At 36.0% G+C, this 25,120-nt stretch overlaps 1 protein-coding gene across 1 annotated transcript in view; it reads left to right on the top strand.

The window, feature by feature from the left end:
* The window catches only part of MALRD1 (MAM and LDL receptor class A domain containing 1), a 731,799-nt gene that overhangs the window by 469,391 nt on the left and 237,288 nt on the right, over positions 1-25,120 (top strand). The window contains exon 30 of the mRNA XM_057304733.1: positions 11,614-11,797. Coding sequence (XP_057160716.1) covers positions 11,614-11,797 — 184 coding nt within the window. The remainder of the gene's footprint in view (positions 1-11,613; positions 11,798-25,120) is intronic.

Raw genomic sequence — 25,120 nt, 5'->3', positions numbered from 1 at the left:
AAGAAAAAATCCTATTACTATATACCGCATTTATATAATTCCAGTAACTGCATTCCTGATACAGATTTTTCTTCCTCCCCCAAGCTCAAAATATTCTAGAGCCTTGTCAGCAGTTTAAAAATTGAAATACTTTAGATGCTTTATAATAAAAACATTTTCAGATGATAATTCTATATATTACATACTCATTTAGTATCAGTTACACAATGTGCTTTTGTTTCCTTTTCACAGAAATATGTCTACATAGAAACATGCAGTCCATTTCTGGTTGTCTATTAAGCACTTACTATATGCAAGGCACTGTGCTAGGTAATGTTTATCAGATCTTACCCAGCACTGCATTCTGTATATCTAATAGGAGAGGTGGATATTTGTCTGGTCATCACACTAGTGAAGACTTTTTACATAATTACGAGTGTGGTGAGTGCCATGAAGGGGGAGTGCCTAATGCTCTCAGAGTCTGTGGCAGGGAGGTATGATCAAGTTGAGATCAATGAGAGCTGCACAAGGAAGTGATGATTCCACTGAAACATGAGTGGGAATTAGCTATACGAAAGGAGGAAAGAAAAAAGACCATTTCATATGAATGTGCTGAGAAGGGAAGGAACACGGGCCATTGGAGGACAGCAAGAGAGTGAGTGCCGTTGAAACAGGAGGAGGGAAGAGAAGCCTGGTAGGAAAAGAGGTTGGGCAGGGGGTCTCTGAGCCACTTTAATGCTGAGACTGCAGGTGTCTTCTAATCGAGCAGTAGCAGCCTCCTGATGTCATAATGTGGACATTGATTTTATGAGATCACTTGATGGGGCCAAATTTTATTTAATAGCATGTCAGCCATACTGCTTGTGGAACATGGACCCTGCTTACTCATGATTTACTCTTCCACCAATAGATGGCTCCATGCAACAGTTAGACTTTGAGGTGGTGCACCAACACCGCATGCTTTCCTGGTTTAAGAATATCATAATGACATATACAGTGGATGATAAAATGGGCATGGGTCAGATATGTTGGGGCACTCTTGATGTCCAAACCCAACAAACAATGACGATTCATTCTAGGCCATTGTGCGAGAAATTCCTCAGCTCTACTAACTCTATCTGAAGACCTAGAGACAGCTGTCAGGTATTACTTTATTGACTTTCAACAATGAACATGGAAGAAAGTGACCTTGTGAACGTGGTGGAAAAAAATTAATGTTTGTGTGGAAAATGGAAAAACTCAAATAAAAGTTGTGCATGGGGATTTTGTGATCACCCTATAAACAAAGAGGACAAACACTGTATGAACTTCTCCAGACCATGTAAACATGTGGCTCCCCATCCCAAAGGGAGATCCTTGAAGAGCTTTTATCAGCTGTGGCAAAATACATATGAATGTAAATAGGGGTATTTATACAACATTTATGTGTTTTTATGAATGAAAAAGGAACTGAACTTCCTATCTTATACACTCTAAATTCCTTTATGATTGTGTGTTTGGAAATCCTGGAAAACAGAAGAATTGGTATGATAAAATGATAAATTAATTATACAACTTCAGCTTCATTCAGCTTTATATCACAAGCTGTTTACTTAAGTGACACATGTTGGTTGCCCATTTTTTTTTAAAGAAATCTGTCAAGAAATGCATGTTTTGGACTTAAAGGCAATATTCTAGCAAAAAATATAACAATCTTCTGTTTAAAATGGTTTTGCCAAATGTGTTTAAAAACCACATATCTCTACCCAATGAGTATATTGATCTCTCAGTATTATCCCCCCCCAAGCAGAAAAATTCCTGTAAACACAAGCCACTGACTAAAGATATTACTCCAAGAATAATAACGGTTTGCTAGGTATTTCTGTGGAAGAGATTTTCTGCATTTTTAAAATAGCCTACCCTTGATTTCATTCTATTTTTCAAAACCTCAAAATAGCAGTAACCTATATATAAACTACAACATTTTAGTATATTTGCAGTTTTAAAGAAATTTCTAGATTTATTTTTAAATACTTAATATTTTAGAGGATTTAAAGAATTATACATTATTTATCCACTTGATACAGATATTATTCTAAGTTCTAACCACTCCATTCCTTAAAATATATTTTAAAAATATTATAACTATGGTAAGTTTTAATACCAGTAAAATCATCCATGTGGCTTCAAGTATTCAGTGTTTTACTCTTGTCCAGAGGCAGAGGATGAAAGTAGGCTCTGATGCTAAGGATCAGGGCCAACCACGTATTAAATGATTTTTCTTTTATTGATTAGGTTCAAAATGATCCCTATATGGCTTTTCATCTTTTTATGTATCTTTTATGTGCTCAATCTTTTGTGAGCATAATGCTTATTTATACATGTTTAAATTTTTTTGATTGATGAAATTTGAAAAAAATAACAGCAAGAAAAAGCATGGACATACTAGACACAAAAAGAAGGTTTAATTAGAATATTTATTATGTTACAAAAACAGTTTTATGCCTTCTTTCCCAATCCATATACCTGTTATTTCCTTTGTTTTCTCCTTATTGAATGAGCCCAGAATTACAGTACAGTGTTGAGAGGAGTGGTAAGAGAGGACATTCTTGCCTTAGATATAGGATCTTACTGGAAAAACTGAGTTTCTCACCATTAAGTATGATATTTCCTGTAGATTTTTTGTAGGTGTTCTTTATCAAGTTGAAGTTCTCATATATTCTAGCTTACTGAGAGTTTTGATCGTAAATAGATGTTGGATATTTGTCAAATGCTTTTTCTTCATCTCTTGATATGATAATTTGATTTTTGATTTTTGTGTATTCATGTGATGGATTAATTTATTTTTCAAACGTTGAGCCAGTTTTGCATACCTGGGATAAATCCCACTTGGTCATAGCATAAAGTTCTTTTTATACTTCTTTAGATTCAATTTGCTTATATTTTGTTCTGGACTTTTGCGGCTATGTTCATAAGAGATATTGGTCTATAGTTTTCTTTTCTTGTAACGTCTTTGTCCGTTTTGGTATTAGAATAACACTGTCCTCATAGAATGAATTAGGAACTATTCCCTCTGCTTCTATCTTTTGAAGGAAAATGCAGAGAATTCATATAATTATTTCTTAAATGTTTGGTAGATTTCACAGGTGAATTTATATGGGTCTGAATCTTTCAGTTTTGGTAGGTTATTAGTTATTGATTCAATTTCTTTCATAGCTACAGGCATAGTCAGATCATCTATTTCTTCTTGTGTGAGTTTTGGCAGATTGTGCCTTTCAAGGAGGTAGTACATTTTACCTACGTTATCAAATTAGTGAGCAAAGAGTTGTTTATAGTATTCCTTTATTATCTTTTTAACTTCCATAGGCTCTATAGTGATGTCCCCTCTCTCATTTCTGTTATTAGTATTTGTGCACTCTCCTTTTTGTATTAGCATGGTTAAAGGATTATCAGCTTTTTTTCTTATCTTTAAAAAAATAGCTTTTGGTTTTGTTGATTTTCTGTTTTTAATTTCATTGAATTCTGCTATAGTTTTTTTTTTTTCCTTCTTTTTTTTTTTTTTTTTTGGACTTAATTTGCTCTTCCTGTTCTAGTTTTCAAGTTAGAAATTTATAGTCCTAGCCACAACAATCAGACAAGAAAAATAAGTACAAGGCATCCATACTGGTAAAGAAGTTAGATAATTAGTTTTAGATCTTTCTTCTTTTGAATATATCCATTTAATACTACAAGTTTCCCTCTAAACACTCTTTTCAAAGCATCACACGCATTTTCATGTTTTGTTTTCATTTCACTTTAGTTAAAAATACTTTTAAATTTCTCTTGAGACTTCTTTGACTCATGTGTTACTTAGAAATGTGTTGTTTAATCTCCATGTATTTTAGGATTTTAACTATCTGTCTGCCACTGATTTCTAGTTTAATTCAATTGTTGTATGAGAGCAGATACCATATGATTCCTGTTACTTTTTCAACTTGGTAGGTTTGTTTTATGGCTCATAGCATGGTCTGTCTTGGCAATCGTCCCATGTAAGCCTGAGAGAAATCTGTATTCTGTGGTTCTTGGATGAAGTAGTCTATAGATGTCAAGTATGTCCAGCTGATTGATTTTGCTATTGAGTTCAGCTGTGTCTTTACTGACTTTCTGCCTGCTTGGTCTGTGCATTTCTAAGAGGGATGTTGAGGTCTCCAACTATGATAGCTGGTTCATCTATTTTACCTTGCAGTTCTATCAGTTTTTACCTCATGTAATTTGAGTGCTCTATTGTTAGGTACTTACACATTAAGAGTTGTTATGTCTTCTTTGAAAATCGATCCCTTTAACATTGGTAGTTTCTTTTCAAGAATACTTCTCCTTTTGCTCTTAAATATATCTCAACAGGAGGCTTTGGTGTGGTTTTTTTAAGTCTCTTTTTGAATTATGGTAAAATACATAGAACAGAAACTTAACAATTTTCAAGTGTACAGTTCAGTAGCACTTAGTACATTCACATTATTGTGCAACCATCACCATCATCCTTCCAAGCATTCATGTTGTATAACTGAAACTCTGTATCTATTAAAAAGAACCCCCCCCTTTCATCCTCTCCCAGCCCCTAGTAGCCACCATTTTACTTTCTGTGTCTATGTATCTGACTACTTTAGATGCTTCGTATAAGTGGGATCTTACAGTATTTATCCTCTTGTGACTGGCTTATTTCACTTAGCATAATGTCTTCAAAGTTTATCTCTGTCGTAGGAAATGTCAGATGCCCTTCCTTTATAGAGTGAATAATATATCATTGTATGTATTAGCACATAAATATATCCATTCGTCTGTTAACGAGCACTTGGGTTGCTTCCACATTTTGGCTATTGTGAGTAATGCTGCTATGCACATGGATGTACAAATATTTCTCTTCAAGTCCCTGATGCCAGTTCCTTGGGTATATACCTAGAAGAGGAATTGCTGGATAATACTGTAGTTACATTTTTAGTCTTTGTGGAGTTGCCTATTATCACCCACAGTGACTGCACCATTTTACATTATCAACAACAGTCCACAAGGATTTCAGTTTTTCAACATCCTTACCAACACTTGTTATTTCCTTCCTTCCTTCCTTCCTTCCCTCCTTCCCTCTCTTCCCTCTCCTTTCTTTGATTTTATCTTCCTTTCTTTTCTTTCTTTCTTTCTTTCTTTCTTTCTTTCTTTCTTTCTTTCTTTCTAGCTGTTCTAATAGCTGTGAGGTCATGTTGATGTTATTTTGGTTGCTTACTTTAATATCCATCTAAGCTAATGAGTCCTTTTCAGTGGTAAGTGATTTTTCCTTGTACTCACCAGACCCATATCAGCTCATATAGAGAGACAGCCCTTGTTTAGAAACTGTGGTGTGAATAATGGCCCATAAAAACTCCTTCTACCAGGTCTACTTAGTGCTCTCCTGGGACTTAGGGAGGATATATCCAGCTTCCACTGGCAGGCCACTCTTTTTCCTTGACATCCACCTGTTGTCTCTCCTCTCAGTTATATCTCTCCAGCAGGGAACCAGGAGAGTGATTAAGTTATGAACGTGTCTTCAAGATGATAATTTCATCAAAATTTTCAAAACAATTTCACAAAAGTTTATACTTCTAAAATGCTTATCGGTTGAATTTTTGTTTGTGTTAGTTTGTATTTCTCTTAAAAGTTGCTTGGGACAACCACTGCTCATTGTTCAAGGCAGTGTAATAATAACATAAAAAGACAAAAGAATAAACATTAGTGAGGATCAAATAAAACCCATGTAATAAGAAGAAGAGTAAGAAGATAGAAGATAATAAGAAGATAGTACCAGTCAGAAGAACACATGACTCTTGGTCTTGGAGTTGTGAGTTTGATTCCCACATTGGTGTAGAGACTACTTAAAAATAAAATCTAAAAAAAAAAAAAAAACCCAAAAAATTGTCTAATTATAAATCCTAATACTATTAATTGAAAATTTAGTTAAACTATTTAGAGTCTGGCACCTTAGCCAAGGACAGTAGAGGTTTTACCAGTTTTTAATTTATGTGTGCTCTTGTTTTGAGTGTGTCCTGTCTTTCATTTTGTATTGTATCTATTTTAATTAATTTTTTTATCTTAATTTCTATCTCATTTCTCTTTTCCTCCACAGACAACCATTCTTTTTTTTTTAATCTTTTTTTTTTTTAAAAGATTTTATTTATCTATTCAACAGAGATAGAGACAGCCAGTGAAAGAGGGAACACAAGCAGGGAGAGTGGGAGAGGAAGAAGCAGGCTCATAGCGGAGGAGCCTGATGTGGGGCTCGATCCCATAACGCCGGGATCACGCCCTGAGCCGAAGGCAGATGCTTTTTTTTTTTTTTTTTTTTTTTTTTTAGTGCTATTATATTTTAATGATTTTTTATTATATTATGTTAGTCACCATACAGTACATCCCCGGTTTCCGATGTAAGGCTCGATGATTCATTAGTTGTGTATAACACCCAGTGCACCATGCAATACGTGCCCTCCTTACTACCCATCACCGGTCTATCCCATTCCCCCACCCCCCTCCCCTCTGAAGCCCTCAGTTTGTTTCTCATAGTCGAAGGCAGATGCTTAACCGCTGTGCCACCCAGGCGCCCCTCACAGACAACCATTCTAATATATATGCTTGGTTGTTCGCATTTTATACTATACGTGCTATTCTTTTTAAGTGTGTTGTAACTTTCATTCTATTTATTACTTTTTTCCCTTCAATCTGTATCTTAAAGATTCATCCTTGTTTTAATATCTGCATCCAACTGATGATTCCCTATTGCTGAAAAACACTTTGTGAGGTGCACCCATCGTATCTTGCCTTTTCACCCTCTTGTTGCCTGACTTCCGCAGAGTCTGAGCATCTCCTTACAGGTCGTTTGATCTTTAAAATTTCTTCTTATATAAGTTGGTTGTAAATCTCTCTTACATATTTTTTCTGTCTTGTCTTTTTCCTATTGGCTTTTTGGAGTTATTTTTATAATTTAGCTTTTAGTCTTTAACCTATTCATTTTTCTATTGTTATGGTGAGACTTATAATTGCTATTTTTCTCTCATTTTTTAAGTTTACATTTGATTTTTGTTTTTAGGCTGGTTTAAACTTAAAACACATACTTGCGCTCATTTATCCCCATTAACTAGATAAGCCATTTATCATGCTCTCATGACAGTGATATTATCTCTGTCCTTTGCTTTCTCCTATGCTCCTTTCCACTGACCTAAGAACTGATAATGTTAATATTTTCTCTGTTTTTCTCTCTGGATTATTTGTGATAACTTTCTCTATTCTTTGGTCCCAACTTTTATATTTTAAGAGTTTATTTATTTGTTTCAGGAAGAGAGAGAGAAACACCAGCCGTGGGAGAAACAGGGAGGGAAAAGGAGGGGTAAAGAATCTCAGGCAGACTCCACACTGAGCACAAGCATGACACACGGTTCATTCTCATGACCCTGAGATCATGACCTGAGCCTAGAGTAAGAGTTGGATGCTTAACTGACTGAGACACCCAGGTGCCCCAACTTTTATATTTTAAGACACCCTTACTTTCTGTATCTTCTGTGGGATTCCCTTGGATTTCTTTTCTTATTTTAGCATATCCTCCAGTTTTTGTGATGGAGCCTTTTTTATATCAAATTTGAGGTCCTGTATATCTGATGATAATTTTTTTCATGCCTTCATATTTGACTGAAGGTGTGGCTGGATATAAAACTCAAGGTTCAAGATCATTTCCTTCAATACATGAAGTTATTAGTTTACTGTCTTCTTGTATCCAAGGTTGCTACGAAGAAGTCTGATTTTCATCTAACTGTTGCCCTTTTCTTTTTCTGGAAATTTTTAGCATTTTTTTCTTTCATATTCTTAAATTTTACCATAGCACATAGCACTTGCCTTTCTTTTCTATCTTGTTTGATACTTCATGCTGTCTTTCTGAAATACTCTCTTTAATATTTTTATGTTTTCATTTCTTATTTCTTCATCTTTGTAGAACTCCTTTCATCCATATATAGGCCTTTCTGTTTTTATCCTTTAAATAGCCTTTAGATTTTTAAAATTTCCTACTCCTCCTTTTCCTGCTGACCCCTTTGAAAGTTTTGGAATCAGATCTTTCTACTCATTAATTAATTCTTCAGTTGTAACCGTCCTGCTGTTTTTATACCTATTTTGTTCTTTCTGGGCATATTATGTTTTTCTTACCCAATATTTCTATTTAGTTGCTTTCAAGATTTCCCATTTTATATTGCTATGTCTTTGCTTATCTTTTTAGGTGTATGCATGAAGCCTTTTATTTTTATCTTTTATATATTTTTTACGTTTTTATTTAAATTCCAGTTAATAGACAGTGTAATATTAGTTTCAGGTGTACAATATAGTGATTCGACACTTCCCTACAACACCCAGTACTAAAACTCTGATTTCATCTGTTTTTAAATTCTTCTTTAGATGTTATATGTTGTTCAGTTTATTGTCATCTTTTAATAGTTATATGGCCTCTGGGAGCCTAGTAACTTTGGCCTGTGAACTCATACATCTCTAGCAACGTAAGTTGCTCTCTCTGGTGACTCAGGGAAAGGTAGAAGCCCAGCCCTCTGCCTGTCTCCCATTCATCACTGTAACACACATTGCCATATATCTAGAAATAAATGTTATAATAAATATCGAACTTATTTATTAAAAATAAAATTTTAGTAAGTGGCATAAAGAGTCCTGAACAAGTCAAAAAATAAATGTTATCTCAGGGTAAAATAATTCAATATTTAGAATTTCAGCTATTCATTAAATTATTCCAAGATTCATTTGGAAGACTGAATGTATGAGAAAACCAAAAGAATAAAAAAAAATTGAGGGTGAAAATGTGACCTATTAAAATAGAACATTAAGACTTAACTCAGGTGTAGGAACTTTACCTCCCTTTAGGTCTTTACTCTCTTGCATTTATAATATTCATGCCTTAATTATTTGCTTTACATACATTGAGAACCATATTAGATATTATTTTAATTTTTCTTCAACCATCAAGAATAAATTCAAGGGGCACCTGGGTGGCATGGCGGTTAAGCGTCTGCCTTCGGCTCAGGGCGTGATCCCAGCGTTATGGGATCGAGCCCCACATCAGGCTCCTCTGCTATGAGCCTGCTTCTTCCTCTCCCACTCTCCCTGCTTGTGTTCCCTCTCTCGCTGGCTGTCTCTATCTCTGTCGAATAAATAAATAAAATCTTTAAAAATAAAAAAAATTAAAAGAAATTCAAGAGCAGAAAGGTTTATTGTAATTACTCATATTTTAGCTGTTTTTTTATCCCTTCTTGATATTCTAAGATTCATTCTTTTATGATCTCCTTTATGCTTAAAGAAACTCCATTAGCCATTCATTTAAGGTATGTCTACTGGTGACAAGTTCTCTTAGTTTTCCTTCATTTGTAAAGTCTTGGAAGGAGGGGTCTTGGGGCCCCTGGGATCTGATTTGAGTTGAAATCTAGGCTCTGCTCAGGCTTTGGTGTTGGGGATGGGGGCAGAGTTTCAGTATTTCTTGCTGCTTTTCATGACCCAAAAGGGAAACACTAACATAAAATATGAGGGCAAATACAGTGCCAAAACAAATATGCATATGAATGAATGAATGGACAGAGAAGTCAATAAGTAAATAAATCTCCATTTTACATATGGATGCATTATTTTGATAGTTATGGGGATAAGATTTGATATGTTATATTTAAAGAGGAATGATAGTAAATATATTAGAATGATGTTCTACAGTCACCCGCCATCTGGTTGATCCATGGTTGGTTTTCAAAAGAATTCACCCTCGTTTCCTTTTCTTACTACATAAAATGATAATGGGTATACCATTCAAATCTCTTTTTCACTAGAAGGTCAGTTGTAAGATTGAAGAAATGTTTTTTATGTTATTGATTAAAGTGGTCACACAACCTTCTGTGACGGTATTTGTTGAAAACCCTTTGGGGGCTTCTCATAGTTAATGAATGGCTCTAGAGACTTCGGAAGTAGATTAATGGAAAATATTAACAAAGTGAGTCGAGCTTGGAAAGTAAGACAGACTTTATCAATATCCATGCCTGTTATGTTGCCATGTGTCAGACAGGCCCCCTCTACTTTAATCTTTAATTTAACTAATCATTCCTTTGATTCCACATCACTACGACATCACTGACAGTCAAGGATTAACCTTGAAAAAGGCTTCTCTTCTTTAGTCATCAGAAAGATATGAAATTCCATTAATTAGGTGTGAATTCCCCATCCCCTTCAAGGCAAAAGTTACATGAGTCTCTAGGTGTAAAGATTTATCATATTTTTTGGGGGGGGAGAAGGCTGTTCAAAAATCTATGTAGACCCCAATAGTTGTGTTGCAAAGTTAATTTTGGATTAACTGATATATGGCTCCACTTTCTGTGTAATTCAGCTGAGGAAGAACGGCTTGATTGTGTCTCCCTCAGCAGAACAAGGTGTCAGCTATATTTATCCACATTAGTGCCTTAAAAGCGTGAACCTATGGAGATGTAATTCCTTTGGATCCTTTTTTCAAACATTTCTTTTTCTTCAGCTTATATTAAAAAAAATACCTGTAAATTATTTATTTCACAGCTGCATGGTATAAATCTGTTGGAACAGCTTGCTTGGTTTTCTGGCTGCCATTCTCCTCAGTACTCCCCTCAATTCCACAGTTTTGATTACAAGCTTCAGACACAAGGATTTTGTTGTTATTGTTTGATAATTTGTTATGAAAACAAAATAGTGGACTCTGAGATATTAGTTATTTGGAGCTAATGATAAACATAAACATATGTGTACATATGTATAATAATATACATAACAAGTATATATATTTGTTTATAATGCTATATAGAGCAAATATATAGTTTATTTCTCTTTCTTTGCAATGTGTCCATCATCATGATTTATTAAAACATCTGATTCTCAGGAGGAGGTAGGTCCAGAAGAGCAAAGAACAATGAAAACCATCCTTACACATTCAGAGGAGATACTTACATAAGTTTTTTAGAAAATTAATTTTTCCTTTGTAACTAAAGAGTGTGGTATAGAAAAGGTTGTAGTTAGTGCTCATATATCAGTCATATTATGATAGAATTTTTCAGATAGCCAAAATAATATATTAATAGGATTTTTGAAATCCTGCTGATCTTAGAAATCATCACTTTGCCACCATGGCTCACTTCACAATGCCTTTGTCATGTCTGTCGGGGCTAGTGATTTCTCCCACATATTCCTCCTTCCATCTCTTTTCTTCTCTTCCCCTATGTAAATTGTTTCCACGCTTTGAAGGAAGGTACAATCTAAATAATTACAGAATATGAATAGAAGGTTGGGGGAGCATCCCGAGCCATAACCCAGGTTTTCTGTAAAATGTTATCAAGGATTTTGTGTGCATGCAAAGGGGAGGTGGAATGACCTGAGTAGGCCACTCCTAAATAGTGGTGTCTCTGAAAACACCAAAACAGATTTATCAGTACTTCTAGGAAACACTGTAGTAGATTAATATGCCTCTGTTTTGATGAGGTCAAGTACAGCGTGGATATTATAAGAGTTCCAGTGTTTGTTTTTAATTGGTTTTCACTAATCAAATGCTTCTGTTCTGAATGATTGGCTTTTTTTTCTTCTTTTGTGTTTATTTCTCTAATGCAGACAGAGAAAGGACTATCAAGAGTATGGCAAGAAAGTGAGCAGAACTCTGGTGATCATTGGCAAAGGGCTGTCATCCTGCTAGGAAAGCTAAGGAATTTTGAAGTCATATTCCAGGGTATCAGAACAAGGGATCTAGGAGGAGGAGCTGCAATTGATGACATTGAATTTAAAAACTGCATGACTGGTAAGTTTCTGGAAATCACTTCTATTTGGAACAACTTTTATCATCTAGCCTTTTTACCTTTATTTCTCATTTACAAAATGTTCTGCCGATATATATTTGGTACATCCATACAAATCAGTTGAAAGAGATCATTTCATAATCGTTGAACTCACATGTTAAGAGAGGATAGTGTCTCCCTCCCACAAGTACATAAGCATTTAATTCCTTTCTTCCTTTAGACCATCCCCTCTGCCACATGCAGAAGTGTTTTCCTTTGCATTTACTTTTCAACACGATTTAAGTGTATGCCTAATATTTACATACGTTTAACTAAACTAATTTAAAATGAACTAGTAAGAAAAATGTTAGAAAGCTGTCACTTAGTGCACACATGAGAAAAATTCAACCAGGTGTCATTCGAGCAGAACTTGAATTGAGAGCAAGGCTTTGGGTATTTAAAGTGCTTCTCCAGCAAGTGAACAGCAACTTGAAAAACTTCGCTATCATTTATCTCACTTCCAAATGTGTGAAGCACAACTATACTTAGATTTGCTTTACAAAACTACCCAGAAAATGTCAAAAATAATTATAAATATACTTGCACAATTTCACAACTGGCAAAGTTCTTTCTGAGGCACTATTCCATCTGATTTCCAGAATAGTGCCATGTGATAGACTCTGCCAGTGAATTCTACACCGATTCTCTTGGAGGCAGGCCCCGGGGACTGTGAGCTGAACTTGAGTGCTGTTTAATTTCACTCTTGCTCTCACATTAAGGTATCATTTCACTGAGGCAGTTCAAAAATGTGATTCGGTATTTGGTGATGTTACAGCATCTGCTCTTTTTATGAGCGAGGCTTCTTCAAAGATCCCAGATGCTGCAGGGAGCACAGAGCTCCGCATGTCAAGAAAGGGACAGGCTTTGGGCTTAGAGATGCTTGGGAGAGGGTGCTGGACAACAGAAAATGAGGTTCTGGACATATAATCATGAAAATGTATCTTAGAAGATAGGCACTTATTCTAGAAGAATGTGCTTCTTCAATTCTTCGCGAGTCACCTTCTTAGTAATATGTTAAATTTCTATTGTAGTTAGTTCTTCAATCTATAAATTATTCCGGCAACTTAAAAAAAATCCTCAAAAGTTTTTTTCTAAGATTTTAGAAAGAAAGAAGCTTTTATTAAGCAAGAGGAATTCCTTTCTTCTTAAGAGAGGCAGAATGATTATTAGATGGGTTGATTCAGGACAGAAGAAATCTGAGCGTTATTATTCCAACTTTGCCAGTTTCATGGAGAAGTTTACCCTGTTTTTTGCCTATTCTTGTAAAGTCCTATGAGAATTTACATGATTATAATTAATTTTGTTCAGCTCAATCTAATGCTCAGCTTACTGAGAAATACTTTAATATGTTTAGTGATAAAGTACTTTTTAGGTCTATAGTTCTTCCTATGTCATCCAAATGAAGAAACAATCGTGACCAATTGTATTTGAATATGGTCACTTGTGTATCAAATATGTTTTAGGACAAAGTAGCCATTGCCTTATTAAAAAGCAGTTAAAACTCAATCTGCTAAAAATAATGACAGTTTTCAAATTATGTTTTAGTTAAGATAGAACAAAAAAAATATTATGAGAGTGTGAAAAAATATCTATGGAACTAAAAGACAATGATTATTTTGTCTCCTTAGTTTTAAACTATATGCCAGTAAAATATTAGTGTTACTCAGAATTTGTTACCCTGTTACCCTAAGCCGCTTGGCACTATCACCAATTTAGAAGAGAATGGCATTTAATTAAACACCTAAAAATCATAGAGGCGCTAGAGAACATTTGTTAAGAACAAAGAGTCTGGGTCTGCCTTTGGCTCAGGGCGTGGTCCTGGCGTTATGGGATCGAGCCCCACATCAGGTTCCTCCGCTGGGAGCCAGCTTCTTCCTCTCCCACTCCCCCTGCTTGTGTTCCCTCTCTTGTTGTCTGTCTCTTTCTGTCAAATAAATAAAATCTTTTTAAAAATTTAAAAAAAGAACAAGGAGTCTTGGGGTGCCTGGGTGGCTCAGTCAATTAAGCATCTGACTCAGGTCATGATCTCAGGATGGTGAGATGGAGCCCCTGCCGCCCTCAGAGTCTGCTTCTCTCCCTCTATCTCTCTGCCCCTCCCCCCACTTGAGCTCGAGCTCGCTCTGTGTCTCTCTAAAATAAAATAAATCATAAAAAAAAAAAAGAACAAGGAGTCTTGTGGGACACCTGGGTGGCTCAGTTGGCTAAGCATCCAATTCTTGATTTCAGCTCAGGTCATGATCTCAGGGTTGTAAGATTGAGCTCCTTGCTTAGCAGGAGTCTGCTTGAGATTCTCTCTCTTTCCTCTCTTTCTGCCCCTCCCCCCTCACTCACCCACTCTCTCTCAAAAAAGAAAAAGAAAAAAAAGAGAACAAGGAGTCTTGAGTCTAACTACCTGGGTGTGGAATCCGCTTTTCCACTTACTAGTTTGGGTGACCTTATTTTATTTTGCCTCAGTTTCCTTATCAATAAAATGGGGACAATAATGATAGTACTTCCACCATAACTTTCTGTGAATATTAAATATGTTAATATATGTGAAGTGCTTCGAATAGTCTTGACACATAGTAACATTTATATATCACTTTTTATTGTTATGATTGTCACCATTCCTACTGATCATGACCATCTTCTCAGTTGGTGTTTTATTGCCCTGCCCCATGTAACCAACTTCAAATCATATGCAAACACATTGCCCTAAAATCTATCTTGGAATTGTTGCTGTTTGCCATTTAAGGTGAAGAACTTAAAACATTACTTCATATTTATTTTTCTGTCACATAATATCCATAACAAAAGGCCATGTATTATACGATACCATTTGTATGAAATAATTATAACAGGCCGATGTGTAGAGACAGAAGTAGATTAGGGATCCTTAGTGCTGCAGAGAAAAGGGGTGGGGAGTGACCGCCAAGGAACATGACATTTCTGTGTAGGATGATGAAAATATTCTACATTTTTATGGCAGTTGTCACACAACTTCGTAAATACACAAAAGCCATTAAATTGTAAACATAATATAGGTGACCCCTTAATGATATGTAAATCCTAAGTTCTAAATCAGTGAAGTTGTTTAAAATCTATATAAAAGCAGGAGAATTATGGAAATATGGCTGTGGTCATGGTGGTTGTGGGAGAGTAGTGTTTGGATTTTCCCAAGTTCTCCCAACAAAACAGAGCACATAGTTAGCAAAGTCAGTAAGTCACAGAAAACAGACAACAAAATCAAATGCAAATGCATCCCTACAAAAGCTAGTATATAAGGAAATAGGGATAAACCACCAACCACCACAAGACCTGTGTGTTATTTGCGTCTGTAAAGGAGAGACAGGAGAACGTGAAAGAGCCAACAGATATTCACTGAGAAATGAGTCAGGTGGTTTGAGAAGGACAGCTGAAACTGGAGGGGTTTCACTCACTTATGGAATGAGCGGGTCCGGGGCTCTGTGGGAAGTTCTGTGGGGTTGGAGGCGTTGACACCACGAGCTCTCCAACTGGACGCATCAGGATTCCCTTTCATTTCAGCAGTTCACATTCAAAAACCCAGCATTAACAGACGCAGCACTGGGCCCGGAATCAAAATTAAGTAGACTAGGGACAAGATGAAGGAAAGAGAAGACCCACATCAAAGTGGGGGGTGGGGACAGAGCCAGAGAATCTCAAAAAGCAAGGCACCATATGTTTTTATAGATTTAGATAGATTCTATAGACTTAGAACCTTTTTCAGGGGTTTGACACTAATCCTCTAGCTTTGGCTGTGTCATTATGGAACTTCAGTTTTCACATTTGCGGAATGACAGGATCATGACGGACTCTCTCAGATTTTCCCAGGACTATCTGACAACTCTGGAATCTATGCATATTTCTAAAAGTTTGGAATAATTGAGAACAAAGTTTAAAATTGATGAAAAGTGAATGTGGAAGAAGGGGGAGGATATATGTGATTTCTGTGTATTTATGTTTATATTTGGTGTTACCTACTTTACCTGCAAATAAGAAAGCCATTTGAGCTTCATAGGTACTTTTTATTTTCTATTCAAAAACTTACAACTCAACTTATTAGATAATATTTAGTACAGGACCAACATAAAGCTCTATGTATTATTTTTTTTAATTTCTTTGCATTCTGAATACATCACAGTACTATCTTGAATTTACTATCAAATCTATTGTATTTCTCTAAAAAGAAAAATAAGGCAAAGGCATAGGCATAGTCTTCGGTCTGTCCGGGGACACGTTAAGAAGGATATCTCCTTTTTGGTTAAGTTAACAGGGAAGCAAGTAGCTTATTCATGGAAAAATAAGTGACAGATTAGGAACTTGATATCTCCTCTTTTTGAATTCATGTTGCTTTAAAATGTTTTTTTTTTTTTTAATAAAAATCTTATAAAGTGCAACTACCATCCCACAGAAGAGAGAAGTAGGACCTGAATTTATATAGACAGGAAAGAAATAGTCCATCATTGTAATGATCAAAGTGTCAATTCTAAATTTAAATGGTTACTCCTTTTTCAAAGAGAGTATTATTTATTAAGTACAGTCATTCAGCTGATACTTATTGAGTTTACTATGAATACTAAGTAGCATTTATGTCAGTTGTTGGGAGCCCAGTTCCACAAAACCATTAGGTGCAAATCCTAGGTTACCCTCTTACTGTCTGCTCTGTGGTTTTAGGCAAGTCACACGATCTGCCTTTGTCTCATTTTTCTCAGCTATGAAATAATAATACTGCTTCCATCTCGGAGAGCTCTTAGGACTAAATTGTTTCCTTTATGCAAAGTGCTTTGGAGAATGTGTGAGATACAGTAAACGCTGAATATTTGTTAGCTTAAAGTATGAAGGAACAAGTGGAAAAGACTTGATGTTTTAGGCACAGCACTTTTTATATCATCGTTTAAGATCTGGTTCTGTTCTGTTCACCTGTCCAGCAAACATGTATTGATTGCCTGGGCTGCAGAAAACTCTGTTCAGTGTACTGTGCACATCTCCGAACAGGGCTGAAATGCACGCGTTACACAGTGTTTGGCTTTATTGATTCTCCATTTCCCCTTTCAGTGCCCCTTCCTTCACTCCCGGCACATCCTCCCCTTCCCCACATGCCCCCTGTGCCTTATATTTCCTGGACTGCTCTGTGAACTGTTTCCAAGAATCTCGTAAGCCTGGTTCCTTAGCCTGGTACCTTAGGGTGGGAGCCATTAACAGTGTAAGATGTTGCCTTTTCCACTAAAACATCTAGAAGATTCAATTGAATGATGACCAGATTTTAGTTCAGGGGAAAGGAAGGAATAATTTAGGGGATAGAAAAATGCTTCCAGAAGTCAATAAAATCTGCTAAGGAGACAGTAAGCACAGTAGCTACTCTGTCTTTCTCTAAATTCATACATAACAAAACATATGATGCTTCCCAAAAAATCCTAAATGTGAAAGGAAGGAAATAGTTTGGGGATAAAGTAAGGGAAGCCAGCATCATTATAATGTAGATATCTGGTGCATTGTCTACACACATAAACTGAAAAGGCTTACTCTGGTATTATAACCACTTTCACACCTTTCGTTTTTCCCCTCAAAAACTGTATGTATGACTCCTAAGTGTCCTTTAAACAGTAATTGATCTGGAGTGAAAAATAGTGGCTTGATGATAATGATTTCAGTGCAGCGTTACTCTGGATTCAAATTGAACTTGGGAGATCACAAAACAGTGATTGCTCTATATAAAGTTCAAGAATACATAAATCTATAAACAGAAGTCTGTAGAGTCTGCCTTCAAAACTTAACCTTCTTCACTTAGTTTAGATGAAAAGCTGTGTTTCTGCTCAACACGAGTGCTGTAAGTGTTGCCTGTAGATCTCACATAATTTTCGTTTAAACCATATGTTGTCAGAAAAGAGAAGAAAAAAGAAAAAGGGACGATGGCAGTGAGTAATAATAATAATAATAACAATAACAACAATAATAATAATTGAACATCTCACCCTAATGAAATAATTAAAAGCCAGTTATTTTTAGTAACTAATGGCTAGATGATTTGTAGCTTTGTACAGTGTAAGGATGGATAAAGAATGAATGGGGATATGGATGGATGGATGGAAGGACGGACGGACGGACAGGTAGATTAATAGAAACCGTTTACTCAAATCTTGGTATATGTGTGAAAATTCAGATCAGAGCAAGTTTCTGCCTTCATTGAGTTACATTCTGGTGGCAGATGCAGATAATAAAGTAATATGTAATATTGTGTCATGTGGTAATAGATGCTATGAATGATACAGGGAGAAAGGGATGGAGAATTATTACCTTGATTAGAGTGGTAAGAAACAGTCTCTTGAGCAGAGCCTTAAATGAAATAAGAGGTGACCATGCAAACATCTCAGTGAAGAGTTCCTCAGGACCAGCCAGGCGGATTTATCAGAGGGAACTCACACTGATGGATGAAGCAGAAGAAAAAAGAGTAGGGGGATAGCGATGGGTGTCATCATTCAGAACTTTGTGATCAGAAATGCCTGCTCTGCACTGGGGATCTTCTCACAGCACAGGAGTTAAACAGGCTGACTGGAGTCGATCTCCCTAGGTTTAAATTCTATCACTGCCACTTACTTGCCATGTGACCTTGAATCAGCTTATCAACTCTGTTGCCTCCATTTCTTTATGGCAATAAAAATCAGACCTACTCTTTATTTAGGTAATTGTGAGGATTTAACAAATTAACATATGCCCAGAGGTCTGAACAGAAACACATTAACTACTCAATAAATGCTAAACATATGAACATCATCACAATCATCCCATCGTATTTAATTTAATCCTCAGTAAAACTCCAGAAAATTGAGGTACCCAGAGGTTACGATAACTAATACCAGCCAGGTTGATTTCCTTACGGATGCTTAACAGCGTAGAACCTTAGCCATTGTTAGCCATGAAAACATGGAATAGTACTAAAATCATGACGAATACGCTTGAATTTTTAGTCAAAGAAAGGTGACTGATTTTTATTGATTCAAAAATTTTGATTCTTCATCAATATAGTGGTGATCTCAGTTCACTGACCTATAAACAAATACTACAATTTTTTAAACCTATCATTGTTTGTTGTAGAGATTATTTACTCTTTGCAAAATATCCATTTTCTTTCTTTCTTTCTTTCCTCCTTTCTTTCTTCCTTTCTTTCTTTCTTTCTTTCTTTCTTTCTTTCTTTCTTTCTTTCTTTCTTTCTTTCTTTCTTTCTTTCTTTCTTTCTTTCTTTCTTTCCTATGATCAGTTAGCCGACATACAGTACATCATTAGTTTTTGATGTAGTGTTCAACAATTCATTAGTTGCATATAACACCCAATGCTCGTCATTTCTTTCCGTGGGTCCCAGACCCCCCTTTTGGGTATGTGGATCCATGTGAAAAGATGTGGCCAGTGTGCTCTGAGGAAGTGACACGTCACTTCCAGATTGAAGCATTTACATGCTGGTAGACAACCCTCCCGGTCTCCCTTCCAATGCTGTGGAAGAGGCCTTATTTTTCCAGATGTTGTTTCTGTATCTGCCTGGTCATCTGAATTGGTAGAGAAAAGTCCCTCTGCCAAATTATTTTAGATGTGTATAGTAAGCGGCCCTCAAGAAGTGGGGCTTTTGAGATTGTGGGTTTATTTATTATGTGTCATAGTCTACTTGGTCCTACCTAACACACCATGCAATATCCTATATTACAGAGGGAATATTTTTACAGCTAGAGCTATTATAGGATTCTACTATCCATGTGTAGGGTTGTATTTGACATTGGTTGTCCAGCATTGTAACTCTCGAAGCGGATACATTTGTTGACTTTGAGGTTACCGCATGCGGATTGTGGTTGCTTAATTAATGAACAAGAAGGAACCACAACCCAAGCTGTCAATCCTTTGCAGGTTTTTTTTTTTTTCAAACTGAAGATGTAAAAGATAATATTCTAAATATGTTAAGAAAGTGCTTTCAACAGCCCTGCCTCTAGCCTTGTGGGGAAAGGGGTCAGGAGAGAAAAGTGACACTACACAAAATTCAGAACTAGGAGGTGGAGAGCCCTCGTGGTATCAACCCTCTGCTTTCAGTTATTGCCAACTATAGTCTTCACTTTGCTTTATTGCTTGAATTGATTTGAGACAGGCCTCAGGAGAGAGGCTTCACTGTCACGGTCAACCAACAACATTGTTCTTCAATAAGCCTTAGAGCCAAGTTATTTGCTTCTTGTAAAATCAGGGCATCGATTCTTGTTCTTGGTCCCATGCCCATATTTTTAAAAAATAGGACTATGGAACTGAGGTTATTATATCTATAATCAGCTATTCTAAATTAAAAAATCAAAGCCGTGGATAGATCTAATTACTTTAACGTTATATTGAGATCATTTCTTACATACTAAGAAAATGTCAGATTACTGTATCTTTCAATATAATTGATAAGATTAGTGTTCCAGTGTCAAAGGTCCATATATAAAGCTATAATTATAATCATATCACAATGACAAACTAAATATTATAATTGATGTGATTATTCTTGATTATAATCCAAGCACAATGATATGACTTCATAATATTAAGGAAAAGTGATTACTCAAGCATACATTCAATAAGGTTTAAATGCCTTTGAAATACCCCTCAGTTCAAATGAAGGCTACTGTAAATCTGAATGCTAACATTATCCTCGGTTCATATAGTTTCTAATTAGAATTTTTGTTTTAATTACAGTGAACATTTCCACACTTAATACCTTGGTCGGTAAGATCGTTGCACAGAGTACTTGTGACAATATGGCACCTCGGTTTTTATGAACTATGTTTTAATTATTTTCTATTCAAATTGATATTCATATCAACAAGACTTCCATTTTACATTAATGTTATTTTTTTAATATCCCATTACACAGTTGAAAGATATGTTCTTCAGTCCTGAAACATTAGTACACATATATATATATATAATATATGTAAGCTACAGGTGTACTTTAAATAAATAGATGTGAAGTTCAAGAAATTTATATCAATTGGATCAAACATAAAGAACTAGGTTTTAATAAAATTTGCATGTATGTATACATGTACAAATATTAATCCGAGGCTAGAAACAAACTTCCTTGTCGATTATGTTTGATGGAACACACATACACGTATACACAGAGGCATATATGAGTTTCTGAAAAACCTCATATTTTGAATAACCACACATGGAAAGGGCTTGTGGGAAGATAGGGTGGGGGCAAGCCACTCTAAGCATAGGTAACTAAGTTAAATACTACTTATACAAATAATAACAACCATAATAAAGAATACTAGCACGGTATAAAACATTTTAAAATCCTAATAGAGGAACTTTTCAGTAAATGTATTACTTTACCTAAAAAGGTGGGTGAGTTGAGAAGCAAGAAATCTTGGTGGAAGGGTGGTTTAAAAAATGTGTAAGGCTGTTTAATCATGGAGACAAGGGGAAAGTGCCCAAAGACTGAAATAACTATACAGTAATAAGCACTTACAAAGAGAGCATATGAACACTAGGTAATGCATATGCTGAACAGCCCTGCATTTTCTTGGCTCTCTGGCTCAGCTGGGTTGGTTTTCTTCCTTGGTGGCACAAGATATTATTGTAGTGAAGAAAATCATATAGGAATCAGCACTACTTCTGTGTTGTATTGGCCTAATTCCCCCAGTGGTCAGTTGCATAAAGTCTTCATTGTTCCACAGAAACATGCATTGCCTGTGAAATAATAAAGACAGTAGAAAGAGAAAGGTGTTTACTAGACATTAGTGGGTGCCAAGGTCAAACTAGACCCAGAACATGCATGATTTCTTTTAAGGAGGGAATAAAGATATTTAATACAGAATGGGTTCTTGAAGGATTTGAGCAAAATAAGTCACACAAATTATCTGGAAAGTTGCCTCGGCAGATCTGGGAAATACAAAGTTTCAAATTGTTGACTCAAAGGTCAGGAAGGAGCTCAGCAAAAGAAACCAAATGTGGTTTGGATTTCTTTCCACTAGTTTACTTTTTGGTCTTTTGGTCTTTATACATTCTCATGATAATTTCTGGGAAGTCTCTAGGTTAATTAGGTCTAGTTTAATTGCCAATAGCATTAAACACAAAGGGAGTTTATTTAAGGATAGAGGCATCTCAGGAAACCCAAGATCAGGAACACAGTCCAGCTTCAGGAAGATTTGAAAACCAAGACTGAAGAGGGAACTTGAGCCATGCTTTTTCTGTGCCTCTTGTCTCTTAACTGCATCTCTGCACATCCATTTCACTCCCTTACCCTGTGGAACCAGCTTTCTCTGCTTCACCATGCATAGGCAGAAAACATGACTATAGTCACGATTTAACAGCCCTAACAACACTGTTGCAGAAACTCATTAGTTATATTTCTAAATTCTCTGGTAGGGGACTCTGCCTGATTTTGGGTCAAATGACCTTTATCAGAACTGTAGTCTGATGGCAGGGACATATTGTACACATAAGCCTAATGACAACCAAGCTTCGTGACCGTATGGATGGGAAGGAATCATCAGATAAAGGGAGTGAGGTAAACAAGTCCACTTTGGGCACCTTGACAATGTATTCGTAGGATGTTATATCATTCATTCAACAAATATTAGTACAATACTTCCTATAAATAAGTATTGAAGTAGAGTACACAAATAAATTGACTATTTCAATAGATGGCCTGTCTAATGGCATAGGCATTGCTTTTTAGCAATGAACTGACCTAGAATATGCAGTAGGAGTAGGGCAAGGGGGGAGGGTGCATGAAAAATTGTGGGAGAGACGACAGTTCAAGATGGGTGCTTTAGCTCTAGTCATTATGTCTACCTGCCAGCTGGCAGGGAAAAAAAAAAATAAGGTGGAGAAAGAGGCAAAGAGCATATACTAATAACTGTCCTTTAAAAGATTTCCGTAAAACCATTGCACATCAATCTCACTTATAACTAAGTAGCCAAATTTTTGTTGCATGTTCAAACTGTAAAGAAATCCAGGACATGTGTTTATTCAAAACTAAGGAAGAGGAAGGTAGTGCATATTTTGTTTAGAGAACTAATAGCCTACCACAATTTCCTGCTAGGCAATTTCTCAGCCTGAGAGCATACAGAATTATGACTTTAAAGGTATATTATCGGATATATTGTCTGGGCGTCTAGATGGTCAAGCATCCAACTCGATTTCGGCTCATGTCATGATCTCATCATGGGATTGAGCCCTGCAACAGGCTTCGTGCTCAGTGGGGAGTTTGCTTGAGGATTTCTCTCTCTCTCTCCCCCCCCCCCCCGCCCCTCTCCCTGCTCATGCTCACATGCTCACTCTCTCGAATAATCTAAAATTAAAAAATAAATAAAAGTATATTGTCAAACCCTTCTTCAGAGCACCCTGTTCTTTGCTCTATTTCTCCACGTGCTCTCTTGCTAAGGGTGCCTACTGCTTGCTCTCAATCCTTGGGCATATCCTTCACCCCGTTTCCCCCCATCTCCATAATATTCCCTTAACCCTTTTTTAAACCCCCACCTTTTCCATCAAGACTACTTCCCTTTTCCATAATTTGACTAGTAGATTTTTCCTAATTTAGTAGGTGAATTGATATAGTGCTTTAATTTATATATACAATTAGTAATGGGGTTAAATCTTTTTTAACCAGCGTGCTCCTTATTCACATTCACATTTCTTCTTTTGAGAATTGCCCACTTGTTTCCTTGCCAAAGATTTCTATTGAGTTGTTTGCTTTCTTATGTTGATTTGGACCTGCTCTTTCTTCACTAACTATATAAACCCTCTTTTATAAGATATATTCTAAATATGTTTTTCTTGCTTTTCATTGTCTTTTCATATTGTTAATAGTACTTTCACCGAGAACATTTCATTCACTTAATTTAATTATGTTCAATTTAATTTCATTTAATTTAATGAAGGTTTTACTTTATAGGTTTGCTTTTGTCATTAAGTTTAAGAAACACTCTGAGATTAAAAATGTTCTTCATGTTTTTCTGCTTTTCGTCTTTAATTTTAGTGCTTATATTTAAATGTCCTTGCACCATACTTCATCACCATAGAGATTCTGTGTAACTTTAATTATGCTTTGTATTTTTTGTTGTTCCTTTTTTCCCAAGTTCCCTACAATTCACCATAGCGTGTTGTTGTTTTCTTTACAACATTCTGGTCATTTTACTTTCCTAGTATTGTGATCTGCTATTTTATTTTTTAATTTGTTGTGCTTTGCACTGGGGGAACACCCTAGTTTCATTTCAGTTGTTTATTTCTTAGTGGTTAATTAGAATTCTCTTAATTGTCTTACTCTGGTGGAAACTACAATGTGGAATTAGGTGATTATCCTGATTATCAAGGACTCATAGGAATTCATTTGGCAGGGTGATGCTTTCATTTTCTTAATTGCTTTAAATATAAGCATAGTCCAAAGTATTAAAGGTTCTTTTAATCTCTACGAAAGCTAAATGGGTATGAAAGCTAAAAAGAAAGAAAACCAAAAAGAAATGAAAATATGAAGAAGTTCATCATTTTATTCACTAATTGATCTGTTACTGTTAATATATCTAGAGATCATCTTTAGCAAGAGGTGTTTTATGCCTAGATATATTTTTATGAGTTGAGTCAGTGATCGAATGTTATCTCAGTATATATTAAATACTGTAAGCTCATCGAAATGAAGTCGAGTGGAAGACCGCTTTTTTGGGGGCATTGGGTGCACTTTCCCAAGAAGCTATGGGATATCTTCCAGAGACCACGAGAGCAAATGCACAGTGAGGCATGTGGAGTCTTTCTATAAAAGGTCAGCAATGCCTCAGTAATCACTGACATGATCTGAAAAATTCAGAATCTCCAGTCTTCTGGGATCCCGGAAAGCCCATTTCCAGAAATCAGCCCACTCCCTGCCTCATGTCATAACCTTTTTCTTTACTGGTTCTGATCCTAATGTTAGACATAGTCTACTATGACAAATGTGTTTTTCTGAAAAGGCAAGCATTTGTTTCCCTTCCCTTCTCTTTCTGTCTGTCTGTCTGTCATTCTGTCTGTCTCTCCCTTGTCCTGCTTTCTTTCTCTCTCTCTCATCCTTCCTTTTCCTTCCTTTTTTTGTTGCAATAATTTTACTTCCTTTTGTGAAACGCATCAGTGATCGTGGCAGTCAACCCTGGCTACACACTAAAATCTTTGGGGGAGCTTAAAGTAATATTTCTACCCAGGCCTCCTTCCAGACCAATTAAACTGTTATTTCTGGGTGTGGGGCTCAGGCATCCATAATTTTTCAAGCTTTAGGTACTTCTAACGTGCAGCCCTTA

This window comes from Ursus arctos, unplaced genomic scaffold (genome assembly GCF_023065955.2).
Source record: "Ursus arctos isolate Adak ecotype North America unplaced genomic scaffold, UrsArc2.0 scaffold_30, whole genome shotgun sequence".
Taxonomy (NCBI): domain Eukaryota; kingdom Metazoa; phylum Chordata; class Mammalia; order Carnivora; family Ursidae; genus Ursus; species Ursus arctos.
Note: the sequence above shows the minus strand (reverse complement) of the source record. Positions and strands in the feature narration are given on the sequence as shown.